Consider the following 17,753-nt stretch of genomic DNA (forward strand, 5'->3'; position numbering starts at 1 on the left):
TTCGATCCTGGCTCAGTCCGGTGGTATTTGAAGGAGTCCAAATACGTCAGCCTCGTGTCACTAGTTTACTGGCACGTAAAAGAACTCCTGCGGGACAACATTCCGGTATCTCGGAGTCTCCAGAAAACGTAAAAGTGGTTAGTGGGACATAAAAACAATACCATTATTACTACTCAAACAGGCGATTTATTTACAATAGGCCTACCAATACCATCATATTTTACAGTAAAGACAGTATTATTTATCTTTCCTTTACTATTCATTCTCTTCCTCATGCTAGGATTATCCTATTTTTCTAGAGCCATGTTGGCTTGCATGAATGCTTTTTTTGTATCTATTACAAATTGCTCTCTATAATTTTTCAACACCTTTACGATATGTAAAGTATCGCCGATTGTTATTTGCCGCTTGGAATTATGTTCATTTGCTTCATTCTGATTCTCTGCACTGTATATCGTAGCCTACATTTCAACTTTACGAATATTACCGGTACACTATTGATACATTAGAATCTTTCTTGCAACGTCAAATACATAGAACCCCCCACTGTTGTATTCTTCGGCCCTCGAAAAACCTGTTGCGACTTCAGTTTTCGGCATTTTTATACTTAAATGTTGGACATTTGCCGATAAAGGTTCGTAAGTAACGAACTCTCATTGCGCACTGCTGTATCTACGACCGCTCTTGTATCTTGTTACGACCACAACGCTATTTGCTGTAATCGATAACAGATATTGATTTTTATCGACTGTCTTAGAGATAAAAAAAAAAACAGATCAAAAATTAGATGGATGGCTTTTGATATGCTCTATTGGTGGAAAAGAATCTAATTCCCTTCATGGGAACTTAGAATTTCCATTTGGAATTGCTAGGCGGGCATTATTTCCATTGTGGAGTTTTATCTCCCGTATGCAGTTATCAGACTGTGCTTCATAAATAAGCTTCTGATAAGTTCACCTGCATACACCCCAGCGTCAGTGGGTAGGGTCTGACACATCCCACTCTGAAGAGTCTAGTGTCAGACCTAAGACGAAACGCTGGTTAATAGAGCAAACGCCGGAAAAGCCATCCATCTAATTTTTGATCTGTTTTTTGATATGCTCTATTGGTGGAAAAGAATCTAATTCCCTTCATGGGAACTTAGAATTTCCATTTGTCTTAGAGATCGCGGAACTGAATACACATACTTACGATACACAGTGCGTACCGCTATGTGTGCATTTGTGTGGGGAATATACAGCGCTATGAAGCAAATGAGAAGGAAACTACAATAGTCAAGTTCTCAGAAGCATTTAAACGTTTATTGGAGAGCTCTTCTGGTGCCATTTTGCATTTTTCACACCAAATGGTGTATATTTCGTGATTATTTGCGCAATTCGTGCAATAAATCAAATTTCGCGATATTTCGCGAGTTCATTTTGCTAAAATATAGTATTTTTAGTACCTGGGAAGTCATATATAGACAAGAAAAAAGATATCAAGAAAACTCATGCATATCGTTATTACCAAAAAATACGGCCCCTAATCATGATATACTTTTAAAGAAAATTGACTCCTTGAATTTCTCTCAGGGCTTTTACTCCTTGATAAGGTCTTACGTAGTTAACAGAAAACAATATGTGTGTTATAAAGGATATTCATCTCACAACTTTATAGCCAATTCAGGTGTACCACAGGGCTCAAATCTAGGACCTTTACTGTTTCTAATTTACGTTAATGATGTTGTAGATGTCATGTCTAAGTCTGAAATATTACTCTTTGCCGATGATCTGAAGGCATTTTCTGCAATTAAATCCACTGATGACTGTAAGAATTTACAAAACGATCTAAATGCTATATCATTGTGGAGTAAAGAAAATAAATTACCATTCAATGTAAATAAATGTGTTAAAATGTCTTTCACAAGATGTCGCCAGCATATTGGGTATACTTACAACATCAACGGTTCTGTCTTGAAGGAAGTCGAACAAAAGATGGATTTAGGTATTCAGTTCAATATAGATTTGAAATTTGGAAGTCATATTGAATATATAGTTAATAAAGCCTATAGAAATTTGGGTTTCATATTTCGAAATTCCTTAAATTTTCAACTTACGTTATTTATTTTATACAACTCTTTAATAAGACTGAAACTAGAATATGGTTCTATTATCTGGAGTCCTTCAGACACTAAGTACATCAAATTAATTGATAAAGTACAAAAGCAATTCTTAAAGTATGTGTACTGGAAACAGTTACACGAGTACCCGACATTTCTGTCCTACTCCACAATGTTATCACACTTTGGTGTTAAAACTTTGGAACAAAGACGTAAAAAGTCCATGATGTTATTTTTGTATAAAATTTTGAATAGTAAAATTGATGAAGAGTTACTTGGAAGGATACCATTTTACGTTCCTCGAAAGTCTGGCAGGTTCAAGAATTTGTTTTACATTAAGAAATGCCGCACAGAAGCCCATAAGAATTCTCCTCTTAATAAAATTCTGAAACTTTATAATACATTAAATACATATAATTTGGATATCTTTTTCATGAATCGAATCAACTTTGAATTGGCGTGTGATACTTTCCTATAATGCACATACTGTTGAATATTATCTCTGTTTTCTGTATATGTTTTTTATTTCATTCTTCTAGTTGTTCTTTTATTTCTCCTCTATTTGAATTCACAGTTTTCAAATGACCTATAAATTAAACACTTTATTTCTCTTTTAGAATATTATTTTGGATAATGTGTCATGTGTCATGTTTAATACTAAGACTGTATAACTGAATGTGTTACTTTGTGTTAGGCACCACTGTAAAATAATTATTAATGTAGTAACTGTATATTTTTATTGTGTTACCAACTCTGTATTGTTTGGGTAGTTCATTGTATTCTTTGTATTGTCTTTTTTCATTTAATGTTTAGTAGTGTAACTATTAATTTTACTGTATATTGTGAACATTGTAATTGGGCAAAAAGCCTGTTATGTTCATCACTGAATAAATAAATAAATAAATAATGGCCGAGAGGATTCAGCCCACTGACCATGCGTCACCTCGTAATCTGCAGGCCTTCGGACCGAGGGCGGTCGCTTGGTAGGCGGAAGGCCCATTGAGGCTGTAGTTTGGTTTGGTTTGGTTTAGAGGTGTTTGTGAGATTATAAGTATACATATTTCATTTTTGTGATGTGTAGCCAAATTGTTGATGATTGATTCATTCCCGGATTTTCAGTTTTCCCGTGTTGTACGTTTTTTCCCCGGGGTCCCTCCAAAAACAGAGAATCGAGGTTCCACTGTACATAGAATAATTAACACTATTTCGTGTCGAAGCAATTCCAGTTGATGTTCATAACACAATGATCACAGTGAAAAAAAGAAAAAAGATCAACACTATTTCATGCCAAAACAATTCCAGTTGAAGTTCATAAGCAGTTCTTGTACAATCTTGTTGTGCTGCATTCACATATGAAGACATATGAAGACGTATTAAAGCTCAATAACGAGTTAAAGGACTTTTCTAGATGAAAACTTGACGGATAACTCATTATGAAATTGAAATTGTGATATGCAATTATGTATAGTTGCTGCTAGGCAAGGACTTGTACGCATTTATTTTATTGGCCAAAGAGTTGAAAACGATGCAATTGAAGTCTAAGGAATACAGTGTAGGACTTAATTTCAATAATTCATAGTGGATAGAGTAGAACCTTGATTATACGTTACCGAAAACTATGCTTTCCCGAATTATTCGTTCAAATTACGTGGTCCCGCGAGCATCCTAATTAAATCATGCTGTAAAAATCCCGCATTATCCGTTCCTCGAAGAAATGATTTCCTGGCTCAATCGTCCAGAAATTTCAGTCCCACCAATGATAAATCCTCGATCACACGTTTTTCGAGAAACTGTATCTCACGAAAGGACGGCTACGGCATACTTACGGATCTTGGTGTTAACGTCCCGTCATTGGGGTAATTTGAAGAAGTACAGTGCCGTACTGGAAAAGCGATCGGCAGTGAACTTGCATAAGGGACCATCTTAGCATTGCATTTGAGTGGTATTGTGTAGGGAATCCTCAGAAATCATAAAGCAGAGTGTGTCCACAACAATTGGAAGGAGACAGAGCACATTTCGGCAGCTCCACTTGAAGACGGAACGAGTTTCGTCAGATGTTTGTACTTGCAAAACATCTACATTATGCCCAGGGTTACCGGTACATGTTTATTTTTTTTACTTTTTTCGAGTGTATCGCCGAACAGGTTTTCGGCACTTCCCTCAGGGCACTGTGTAGTCACTGGGCTTTCAGGCAGGAATCGAAACTGCTCCTTCTTAAGTAATACAATTTAGTATTTTAATATTATCGTATACCAGTACGATTTCCCTTTGTTGGCAGGACCTAGTGTTTAGTGTTTCTGGTATGTGATAGAGTAATTATGTTACTTTCATTGATCTGTCTCTGTCTTATCCTTGGCTTTGACAATATGAAAGTGACTGAGGTATGAGCGATGCTAGTAATGCCATTCCTTCTGCAGCCAGTCCCTGCTATGAATAGTGTGAAAATGTTGCTCATAGGGTCAGTTGGTGCATGCATTTTAGTGGGCTTGGCAGACTGATATGTAATAGCAACTTCTAGCTCGGTGAGGACAGCAACAGGAAACTACCTCACTCCTCATTTCCCTAGTACGCCTCTTCAGTGATGCCTAGGCCATCTATGACAGCTGATGGCGGAGCTGTTGAGGATCCAACCAGCCTTAGGGCTGAAGACTGAACATACATACACACCAGTACGATTATGTTATCGAGACCAGAACAGATATTGCACCTTACATACTGTACATAAAGTCATGGGTTTGTATCTAATGTGCTTTACTTTATTAGATTAGAGAATTAAAAACTACTTGTGGTCAATTGTTCTTTGGCTTGGCATTATGGGTATTAGATTTTTCGAAGAGTTCGGCTGATCAAAATTGCTGAACTAAAAGGAGTTTTCAGAGGAAACTGACGAAGTTGTCCTGGTAAAACATAATGTAAAGTTTTGAGATTTTTAAGTCGCGTACCGGTAATTAATGTTTGAAGCCGGCCCCGCAGTCTAACTTGCCTGCCTCTCACCTGGAGGGACGGGTTCGATTTCTGGCCAGGTCAGGCATTTTTACCTGGATATGAGGGCTGGTTCCATGTTCACTCATTACACGATTACCTTTAATTCAGGAGCTATTTAATGGCGAGATGGTGACCCCGGTCTATAGAGCCAGGAATAAAGGCCGAGAGAATTTGTCACACTGACCATGCATCACCTTGTAATCTGCAGGCCATCGGACCGAGCAGCGGTCGCTTGGTAAGCGGAAGGCGCACTGGGGCTGTAGTTTGGTTTGGTTTAGGGGTGTTTGTAAGATTATAAGTATACATATTTCATTCTTGTGATGTTTAGCCAAATTGTTGCTGGTTCATTCATTCCCGGATTTTCCGTTTTCCTGTGTTGTACGTTTTTTTTCCGTGGTCCTTCCAGAAACGGAGAATCGAGGTTCCACTGTATATAAGAAGAATTTAAATCATTAAAAAAGAATAGAACCAAATAAAAATATTTTAAAAATAGGAAGAAAATTTAAAAGAATAACAATATGAGACTCGAACAGCTTGCTGTGGTGATTGATAAATGTATGGGAGACTATAAATAAAAGTGGGGAATAATGAGCGGTTATTAGAGGGTGGGAGGGAAAATGAAAAAGGGGGGTAAGGGAATATCTAAGGAGGCTCATGGGGGCATGCAGAAGGGGCAAGTAATATGAGAGGGTATTGTGTAAATTGTGAAAGATTGATCGTGTACTTGTTGACTTGAGGTTATTTAAAATGGAGATGAGAAAATCGAAAAGGGCCTTAGGCTTCTCAGATATATCATTCAGGTTAAGATTTGAGTTGAAAAACTGGTCAAGGTGTATAAAACAGTTTTCAGTGATGTCTAAGTGAGGGCCTTTATTTAGAGTGCTGAGAATTTCGATATCCAGTTTCCGATATTTCATATAATTTGTGAGCAGGATTGTATTTTGAATGTGCTTTTTGAGGTATTACTCAACAGTTTCTCCTTGAACAAGCCTCACAACAAACCTTTACACACTCACTCCCTGCACATTGGATTCAACCCTCCCCTACTCTCCCTTCGAACTAGCTTTCATCATGCACAGCCTCCACAGTTCACCTCCAGTCAGCTGTCAAGATTAACATACATTTCAAGCTAACCACTCTTGGGCAGACAAGAACATAAGTAGTCAGATGTGTCACATATTATTCCAATTTCACTTGTAATTAAAAGATGCTTCAAACTTGCCTACTTTTAACGTTGCTAATAGCCACTGTTTTCGTTCTAGGGATACTCAACTACAACACAATTTTTCCATGTATGAAATTACAGTCAAATATTCTGCCTGCCTTATGACTAAGAATGACAAGAAGAGTTCAATTATCTTATTTTATTGGAACTATCACATGTGTTTAATATCTTTGTCTTCACTTTATTAGAACCAAATATTTGTGCTCCAGAACAGTCTCCAAACAAAATTTCTTTTAACTGACTTATGCGGTAATCCGAATTACATTTTAATACATCATCATCACGCCAAGAAAAGCTCTATTACCATATTTTATTGAACTATCACATCTTCATTTTAATAGAACGAAATATTTGTGCTTCAGAACATTCTTCAAACAAATTTTTAACATGAATTTTTAACTGACGTGTTCGGTAATCCGAATCATTTTAGTGTGTTTTTTGTCCTTGTCTATTCTACTTGTTTTTATAATAATTATTCGGCTGATGATGTCCACAAGATAGACAAAACAGGTACAGATATTTTATTAATTGTTAATTAAATAAAAAATCTTTTAGTATTATAAAGGTGGAACCTTTGATTGTACATTTGGAAATAAGTACATGAACGACAATACAGGCTTTACAATGGAATTTATTTCATGCAAAAACTGTCACTCTAACCTCGTAACATGCCAATTTCCTGTCTATATATTTTTTGGTTGTGAACACACAGATAACTAAAACATCCGCGAGTGGTTAAATAACATATGAATAATAACACAGTAAAGGTTTCCACCTCTTCAATACTAAGATGTATTTACAATATTTTAAATTACATGGAACTAGTTTCGACCCACCTAGGGGTCATCATCAGCCATATTAAAGCACGAACAACTCTTGGCGAAATCCTAAAACATGTTATTATAACGGTAAGAATCTTATGGATTTATAATTTATAAAGTGAAGTGTGGTAGATGAAATGAGAGATGTTAGTATAGTACAGGTGAGTAATAGTTGATAATTATACAAGGAATATACATACTAAGAAGTTTGGAACAAAGTACAAATGGGGTGCTTAGTATTGTAAAAATTATACAGTGAAACCTCGATTCTCCGTTTTTCGAGGGACCGTGAAAATAAAACGTACAACACGGGAAAACGGAAAATCCGGGAATGAATGAAAACTATCAATTTGGCTGAACATCACAAAAATGAAATATGTATAATTATAATCTTACAAAAACTCCTAAACCAAACCAAACTACAGCCCCAGTGAGACTTTGCCTGCCAAGCGACCGCTGTTCAGCCCGAAGGCCTGCAGATTACGAGGGGCGCATCGTCAGTGCGACGAATCCTCTCGGCCGATATTCCTGGCTCTGTAGATCGGGGTCGCCATCTCACCATTAGATACGGTAGCTCCACAATTAAAGGTAATCACGTAGGCTAAGTGGACCTGGAACCAGACTTATATCCAGGTAAAATTGCCTGACCTGGTCGCAATCGAACCCGGGCCCTCTGGATGAGAGCCGGGCATGTTAGACCGCGAACCGCATTAATTACCGGTACGCGAGTTCAAAATCTCGATATTTTATATTCAATTTTACAGGGGAATCTTCGTCAGTTTCCCGTGAAAACTTCTTTCAGTTCAGCAACTTTGATTACGCTAGCCAAACTCTTCGAAAAATCTAACAACGCCAAGCCAAACGACAATCGACCACAAGTAGCTTTTAATTCTCTCATCTAATAAAATAAAGCATATTAGATACAAAAGCACCCAAAATGATGGCGAAATCCGTTCATTTCTTAATCTTTCATTGTAATTTGGTCTCCGGTATACTGTTCGTAGTCAGTTTCTGGAAATCTCGTACCGCGCAAATTAGGCCTACATCGACTTTTAAAGGTTATGTTGAACTCGAAAACATGGTTTCGAATGTAAGTATCGAGTCTTAAAAGTTCTCGAATACATTATATTCAATTCTGCGCGTCACAAATCCAATCAAATTGGAAAGATAAAAGAAATATCAAAACTTCAGAAATTACGGTTATTCGTGACCTTGAGGTCATCTGGAAAGTGCGCTCGCCGCACATATCAGTACGAGTTTGAAATGATACCAATCATTTAAAATGTAACGTGCGCAAGTAATACGACTGCGGTTTTTGGTATTTTAACACGAAAACGTAAAATTCCCAGTTTTACATTAGTAACAGTAATAGGCAATCCCAAGACCTCCCATGGCTTTCTTTTTTTTTTAAATGTAAGGTGCAACATCTGTTTTCGTCTCGCTAACATAATCATGTACGATAATATCAAAAATACTGAATTTGTGTTAAGGAGCAGTTTCGATTCCTGCCTGAAAGCCCACTTAGGTCTGCAGTGCCCTGAGCAAAGTGCCGAAAACCCCTTCGGCAGTACGATCGAAAAAATGTAAATAAGAAAACATCTAACCCTGGACATAATATGGACGTTTTATAAGTGCGAACATTTGACGAAACTCGTTCCGTCTTCACGCAGAGCTGTAGAAATGCGCCGTGTCTTCTAGCAATTGCTGTGGCCACTCTCTGCCCTATGATTTTCCGAGATTCTCTAAACAATACCACCCGAATGCGATGCTAAGATGCAAGTTCACCGCCGATCGCCGAACGCCAAGATCCATAAATATGCCATAGCCGTCCTTTCGTGAGATACAGTTTATTAAAAAACGATTGATCGAGGATTTAGCGTTGATGGGACTGGAATTTCTGGACGGTTGATCCGGGAAATCGTTTCTTCGAGGAACGGATAATGCGGGACTTTTACAACGTGATTTAATTACGATGCTCTCGGGACCACGTAATATGAACGCATATTCCGGGAAAACGTGCTTTCCGGGAACGGATAATCGAGGTTCCACTGTACACTCATGGAAATCAGTAAGTCCTTGCAATAAAGAATACAATGTAAAATGACACATATAAAAATATAAACAAGTATGTATAAAGTCTGGAGAGTAAAAAGTAAAATTTTTTACAACACTAAGCACCCCATTTGTACTTTGTTCCAAACTTCTTAGTATGTATATTCCTTGTATAATTATTAACTATTACTCACCTGTACCATACTAACATCTCTCATTTCATCTACCACACTTCACTTTATAAATTATAAATCCATAAGATTCTTACAGTTAAAATAACTGACATGTTTTAGGATTTCGCCAAGATTTGTTCATGCTTTAATATGGCTGATGATGACCCCGAGGTGGGTCGAAACTAGTTCCATGTAATTTAAAATATTGTAAATATATCTTAGTATTGAATAGGTGGAAACCTTTACTGTGTTATTATTCATACGTTATTCTCAGTTCAATACGGACCAACAACATGAAATTCATAACCCTTGAGTGGTTAAATAGCGACGCCTATGAACCAGGATGTGAGAAGCTATGTGTTGCGGATATAGTGAACAAAGTGTGTATGGTACAGGAGGAGAGCAAAGACGAGGAACCAGTTATCACACCGAGGCAGGAAAAAATTAGTTTGACTATACCATTGTCAGGAAACGCATGAATGAAAAACAGAAACAGAAAAAATTTGGACAATTATTTTCTGGAAGTGAAAGCTAGTCATCAAATTACAGCAGAGCCTGTTGAGGCTACCAGTGCTGCTGGACTGGCGTGACGTAAATGTGAAGCGAGAGAGCGAACACACTTTGCAGGAAAACGAGGGAGCATTGACGTTCGACTGTTATTACGAAGCTCTCCTCCACTACACAGCGAAGTGTTGATTGGAGTAGATTATTTAAAATAACCACAACAAAGAAAAACTCTGACCTTTCCAAGATATTCTGGTTTCATTTATACTGCACTACATGTAAACAGTCTGTTTTATTTTCTTATATTTTTTCATTCGAAGAAAACAGACATGTTATGATTTTTGTGTTATGATCTACAAATGTACAGGGTTTAAATGTACAACTCCTTGGATGGGAACGACAATATTGCCATTTCTTTTAAAATGTAACATTCCTGTTGTTCATAAGCAAAAAGTAATATAATTACATAATGCAACGGTGATTTTGCACAATGCTGCAGTGTTGTGTGACTTTCCCCTTTCACCGAATTTCTGAAAATAGTATTTAAAACTTAACAGGCATCTGGTGAAAATAGCTAGCTTCTGAATAGCAGGACAGATATTTACTATCCAAGATTAAAGTACAACAACAATGTAAATATATCTACCATATAGATGTACAGAATGCCTTCAAAATAAATAACCTCACTAACTTTGTTCCCAGTAAGCATGATTGGATTGATGGTGAGTGTATCAGATAATTTAAACCCAAAACACCACAAGCCACAGCTTATCTACCTTAACTTTGTATTATATTAGAACCGTTTCTAAAGCACCTCTTAAAATCTAATAGTAATAGTGAAACTTGTTATTCATAAACATACATTATAAAAATATTTGAGGTTGTAGGCCTAACTCTTTACTGTATCCGGTCAAAATAGATAAAAACTGCAATGAACATAAACTTATTTCTTACAACTTAAATTGAAAAACATGTGGATTTCTGTCCCCTTTCTTTCGTTATTTTCTGCCTCCATTTCAAACTCGGGAATCACCGCAGTGATCGAGAGTGACTGGGAGAACTTCGCCCAATCTTCACAGCCTGTGACATGGTCACAACGTCACTGTGGTTGAATAGCATATGTTCATCGCCTGGGTGTTTGCCCACTGACAGTGCTAGGCGCCCGCGAGACGGAATGACTAGTGTTAGCACCTCTGAATTACAGATTTTTAAAATGGTTTTTTTTTTTTACAACTTTCTTTACAAAGCACCGACACAGACAGGTCTTCCTTCTTTTTGCTAGTTGCTTTACGTCGCACCGACACAGATAGGGCTTATGGTGACAATGGGACAGGAAAGGCCTTGGAAAGGGAAGGAAGCAGCCGTGGCCTTAATTAAGGTACAGGTATTTGCCTGGTGTAAAAATTGGAAATGACTGAAAACCATCTTCAAGGCTGCCGACAGTGGGATTTGAACCCACTATCTCCCGGATGCGAGCTCACAGCTGTGCGCTCCTAACCGCACGGCCAACTCGCCCGGTTCAGACAGGTCTTATGGTCTATGCCTTGTGTGAAAATCGGAAACCACAGAAAACCATCTTCAGAGCTGCCGACAGTGGGGTCCAAACCCACTATCTCAGGAATGCAGCCTCACAGCTACGTGCCCCATAAATCGCTGCCACTTGCTCGATGAATGTAATTTTGTAAATAAGTTGTCAGTTTCCGGCGAGCTACACGAAAGTAATACAGTGGGCTTTCATATGTAGCATGTTCATAAATAAGCATTATCCGCTTTTTTCAGTTAACCGTGCAGTTCTGGATGGTCAAGGGTTTGCAGCATTTCATTATTGAGATGTCCAGCCAAATTGTTGATGGTTTTAAATTTATTCTCAGATTTCCCGTTTTTCCATATTGTACCATTACTTCTACCAGGCTCCGTCCAAAAAACGGAGAATTGAGGTTCCACAGTGTATGTAAAAATAACGTTGCTTTTAACAGAAGAGAATTGTACCAAGCAAAATCAATATAATGGTTATCAGAAGTTCTCTTACATGACAGAACTTAATGCTGCAATGGAATACCTGAATGTTCCCGTTGTAAAGCTTCCTTGTTTCCCAGGCAAACAGCGGTAATTACCAATCACCTGCACTCTGTCTCCTGGTTTACAGAGGTCGACGAGATCATTATCGCATACAACATCAACCGAGCGGGGCAACTGGCCTGCAAAACATCATCACCATCAGATAGGGACTGAATTTCTGGTAGAAGCAATACATTAAGAGAGAAACTACCACTAACCTGCAGGTGCCTTCTCAGGCATCTCTTGTACTGTCAGAGTTTGATGGTCCTTGTACACCGAAAGTCCAAACTCTGTCTCCAGGGTGTTCCCATCTTCATCCTTAAACAAAATTCAACGAAAAGTGAGAAAATAAGACCTCCATAAAAAAAATTGGTGGTAGCTCTTTCAAGAGTGTCATTTTCCATGTTTTCCCACTTGAAAGAGGAAAATAATAGTTTGGAGCTAGGACATAAAATCAATTTTAGCATGAATTATGAATTAAAACATACTCAATAACAAACACACTTACAAGAAAAAATTAAAAAATAAAGTGATAATTAACCTTGTACCATACTTTGATGGAATGTTCTGTCCAGCGAGTGAAAGGTGCAGACACTTGACGGACACTTCCATCCGTGCGCCGAGACTACCCACAGACCCAGTTAGTGAGGTTTGTTCTATGAGTTTTGAAATGTAACCAACAGACGTCAGGAACTACCTGAACTTCATTTTTATATGATAAACTGTAACTCACTCCTGGAATAAAAAGTTAAAAGCACCTCACTGTGTGTAATTTGTGAACAAATATGGCAGTCGCCTGGACTGGAGCAGATGGTGTTATTCATGATTGGCTTGTGAATATTGATGTTGAGATTCACTATGAAAGTGTGCGAAGTGAAAATAATTCATCTTCAATGATATTGATGAATGTGGATCTGATTCTATTTCCGAAGAACCAGCGCCAATGGATAATTCAAGATTTACACAGCGTGCAACAACATCAACAGGTAGGAACGTCAGTAATGACTAGATCTGAGAACTTGAAGCTAATAAAGTTACCGATGTCACATATAAACCAGTTTGTAAAATTCACTTATGGCAGAGAGAAGGTTAGAAGATAATCAAACTGAATTGTAAGTGGTCAATGAATTCCTACCCCACAGTTCTGGAATTACGTAAAAAAAAAAAAAAGAAATGGCACATGGCACATGGCTACTAGTGCTGGGAGTGCCCGAGGACAGGTTCGGCTTGCCATGTGCTGGTCTTTTGATCTGACGCCCGTAGGCGACCAGTGCATCGTTATGAGGATGAAATGACGAAAACAACACATACACCCAGCCCCCGTACCAGCGAAATTAACCAATGATGGTTAAAATACCTGACCCTACCGGGAATCGAACCCAGGTACCCTGTAACCTAAAGCCAGCATGCTAACAATTTAGCCATATAACCAGACAAAAAAAAAGAAGAAACCTATGCTCATGCCTGCAAGTATCTTGCATCCTTGCCAAATTCCCCTCACACTGGTAATACCGTATTCGCTCGCATATAACTCACACTTTTTTGACCAAAAATAAGTGTGAACATTTTCGGTGCATGATATATGTGGGGATTTGTGCACGAAATATCATATTCCCGAAAAAACGTAAAATTTGCATTAGGCTATTGAAACAAGACAACTGCATGCTTGCCCTATATTCATTGTCACTGCCTTCAATCTCCGAGCTATTCTCGCGTGCATCGTTCTGGTCACCATCCCATACTGCATCATCTTGACTTCCGTCCAACGTATTTGAGATGCCCGTCTTCAAGAAATTCTTCACAATAACGTCTGTCGACACAATAACCCATGCATGCATAACCCCCATCACACACGAGTTCAACTGACGGCCTCTTTATTTTGCCTGCTGGCGTCAGCTCATGCCCTTGCCGACCATTCAGCGTACAATTTACGTATGTTGTCCTTGAAGGGCTTGTTGATGGAAACATCTAAGGGCTGTAGACAATGTGTGAGTCCACCAGGAATTACGAGATCAGTTTTAATTTTCTGAAAACATTTCTTTGTGTCTTCCACCAAGCGTCCGCAGAAACTGCTGAGTGTTGAAGCAGTGACCCTGGCCATTAGTGTTGGCTACTGAATGTATGATTCGAAGCAGTGTATCGATTCATTCAAGTGTCCGAGTGAATCGATTCACAGGAACGGCGAGCTCACAGCACACGATTCAGCTTACTCCCAGCGGACAGTGCTGAGTGGCGCACTCACTGGACGTTGACGGGGAGCCGAGCTTCCGCTGCAGCGAGACAGTGAATCATGGCACATCGAAAGAATCGCGAACGAGCACGGCTCAGTGAGACACATGATACACACGGCTCCTTATGGGCTCACTGGACACGCAGAGAGCCGAGCTTCCGCTGCAGCGAGACAATGAATCATGGCACATCGAAAGAATCGTGAATGAGCGCGGCTCAGTGAGACACATGATACACACGCCTCCTTATCGGCTCACTGGACATGCGGAGAGCCGAGCTTCCGCTGCAGCGAGACATACAGTGAGCAATGGCACATCGAAAGAATCGTGAACGAGCGCGGCTCAGTGAGACACAAGATACACACGGCTCCTTATCGGCTCACTGCAACCAACCAGCCATGTTACACTGAAAGAATCGTATGCTATAATGGACTCTCGAGCTCAGCTCATTTGAAAATAATACCCATTTGCATTCACTGTCCTCTTCTTACAGGGAGGTTTAAATAATAGATGGATTTATTTGCAGTGTTAAAAAGGTAGTCACAACATAATTCTGAAGTAGCTAGTAAGTAGGTAGGCTATTAGGTTAACTATTTATTAGTTTAATGAATCTTAGTATTATAACTTAGTTGACATTTGACTAACTCGACTCTAGCCTGCCCTATGACTATGAGCCATGCTCATGACCACTCAAAAGTACCTGTTTTATACTGGGAAGAATGGCTCAGTATTCTCTCAGTTCATATGTCACATCGTTGCACAAGACTTCAATCATTTGTGGACAGACGCAATAACAGTATGTTGAATCAGAAAACCAGCGGGCTACTGTACATCTCGGGTGGCCTATACAAAATATGACTATTTAAAAAAATCCTCAGATGATAGAAAAATACTTTTTTAATAAAATTGACTGAGCGAGTTGTCGTGCGGTTAATATCGCGTGGCTATGCGCTTGCATTCGGGGGATGGTGAGTTCGAATCCCACCGTCGGCAGCCGTTAAGATGTTTTTTCCGTAGTTTCCGCATTTTCACACCAGGAAATGCTGGGACTGTACCTTAATTCAGGTCATGGCTGCTACCTTCCTAATCCTAACCTTTCCCACCCTGCGTCGCCGGAAACTTTCGATGTATTAGAGTAACTAGCATTTTTTCTAAGAAAGGAGTTCATAGTCTGAAGACCAGATGGCAGCTGCGAGCACTGAATGCTGTTGCTGCTGTCTTACCAGCACATACTACACAGATGCAGTAGGAGCGGTGACCAATGAGCCGTGAATCGGATCACTGTATCGATTCAGTAACGTGAACGGAATCAAATGAATCAATTCAGTAAAATGAATCGAATGTCCCATCACTACTGGCCATGCTCCCCACAATGTACGGACCCAGTCCTTGACAAGAGCTGTATACATCCATCCTTTCTCTTGAACCCATACATGAATGTCTTTGGGAAACTTCGCTTTAGGAACTGTTTTTCTTTTGAAAATAACATACAATGGCAAATTTCTGCTGCCTGCGGTTATTACTAGCATGACAGTGCAACGCTATTTTTCACACCGAGTTGTACATACGAGCACGCTAGATTCTCCCCTCTTGTTGATGGAGGTGTTGCATGGCATGTCGAAGTTTATCGGGGTTTGATCAGCATTGCCCATTTGAATTAAGAGATAATTGTTTTTCTTCCGCATTGCTATCACATGACGAAAAAAATCTATACTTTTGTCGCTGAAATCACTTGGTATTCTCCGACACCTTCGCAGACACAATCCCTTTTGTGTCATGAATCTACGGATCCAATCCCGGCTCACTTTCAGATCCAAATAGCTGATTCATCATTTAATCGCTAGTTCGCACGCTTTGAAATGTAGCATCTCATGTGAGATACTAAAGTCATCATTTCGCTTCTCTGTAATGTAATGAAGCAACTTGTCCTCCAGCTCAGGAAACCAGTTTTCAGCCCTCTGAATGCCTTGCGTGTTCAGTTGGTGGTTTCTAGTGCAGCTTTCAGTTTACGCCAGTAGCGAACATTAAACTCAGTCACACTGAATTCTCGACCAGCAGTTCTCTTACCATGTTCTTCAGCATTTTTTTTATCACTTTGAGTTTAAACCCAGCCTTATAACTCCCACCTTTCTCCATAACTTAAAGATCGACCTACACAAGAAAACTTAACTGAGAAACAATGAAACGTGACGACAGAATACTGGCACTTATCGACAATACAACAGATGGAAGATGCCTAATACCCGTGATCACGTAACTGCCTGGACAGAGAAACACTCCCAGTTCACATAATCAGCTCTACCGGACAGGTGGCCATAAGCATATTGAAAAAGACAGAGGAATGAGAGGGATGGCTGAGTGCGACTGACTGGCTAGGAATGCAGCCTTGGGCAGCGGTTTGCAAGTTAGGTATTTTTGTTACAACAGCTGGCATGAACCGTTCTGCAGATAGAAAGAAAAGCAGATTCTTCTTGTAAAGTACCGTAACGGCAATTGGTACAGTCCCACCCAAATATTTTGTGTAGTATGTACCGTATGTCTGACATCAGAAATTAATGCAAGTTATGTGTGGCGATTTTTTCCTGCAATTTCAAATGTTAAAAATGGGGTGCGAGACATACGCGGTGGCGAGTTACATGCAAGCAAATATGGTATTTCCATGATGCCTCAAGGTTGCTATACTGGATACTACCTATCAAAAACAGCTCCAACTCAGAAGAAATTAGAGCCGTCCTGCTGATGCAGAGTGGTGCAGCACAGGGATTCTGCAGGGAAACTCTCATTAGAGTACCTCAAATGAGAGGTAGCTTTGCATGTGAACACCTATCTTTTTCAGCGTTGTATACATGAAAGGACTTCTCCAAATCATAAATGTATGGTGGAATACAATAAAACTTTTATATGTGCATGTAACATCCATGCATATATTCATCTGCATTTCCTTAAAATAAGTGAAAAAATAAATAGTATGTAAAGTACATTTTTTTCCCAAAAAATTGGTAGGCCACAGTTAAAGGAACACAGGAAATACCTCATAGGGATCACTAAGTACCTAGGTGTTAATGTAAGACCTTCACTGGGGTATCACATTAACAAAGCTGTAAATAAAGGTTAGATATCTCTTCATATGTATATGTGGGTATTTAGGGTTTGGTCAAGATGTAAAGGATAAATCTCAGGTAAGACCCCAATTAAAGTACGGTTTCATGGCAAAGGACCCTTACCAGGATCACTTGATCGGAGAACTGGAAAAGATCCCAAGAAAAGGAGCACAATTTGTTGAGTTATTTGTGACAAGGGAGTAAAGTTGTGAACTTGGGAGTAGAGAGACGAGCTGCTTAACTATGTGGTATGTTCTGTGTTCACTGGAAGTCCCTGGAGTAGATCTAGCAATATACAGTATCCGGTTGCAGAATTGGCTACGGGAGTACCTTCCTAGGGGTACATTCTTTAGGGACAAAAGATCCACATGGGTCGACGCCCCGAACAAATAGCATTTTTTTAGGGGTACATCAAGACGACCGCAGACAGCCACACTCATCTCCTGACACAATCATGCTATCAATACAAATGAAAAATGAAATGGTGTATGGCTTTTAGTGCCCGGAG

General features: G+C 39.2%; 1 protein-coding gene across 1 annotated transcript in view; it reads right to left on the minus strand.

Annotated features, from left to right (window-relative positions):
• Mcm3 (minichromosome maintenance 3) overlaps positions 1-17,753 on the minus strand; it is a 154,641-nt gene that overhangs the window by 95,416 nt on the left and 41,472 nt on the right. The window contains exons 5-6 of the mRNA XM_068225217.1: positions 12,135-12,234; positions 11,918-12,056 (exon numbers count right to left, since the gene is read on the minus strand). Of these exons, the coding sequence (XP_068081318.1) occupies positions 11,918-12,056; positions 12,135-12,234 (239 nt within the window). The remainder of the gene's footprint in view (positions 1-11,917; positions 12,057-12,134; positions 12,235-17,753) is intronic.

Source organism: Anabrus simplex, chromosome 1 (genome assembly GCF_040414725.1).
Source record: "Anabrus simplex isolate iqAnaSimp1 chromosome 1, ASM4041472v1, whole genome shotgun sequence".
In the NCBI taxonomy this organism is placed as follows: Eukaryota; Metazoa; Arthropoda; class Insecta; order Orthoptera; family Tettigoniidae; genus Anabrus; species Anabrus simplex.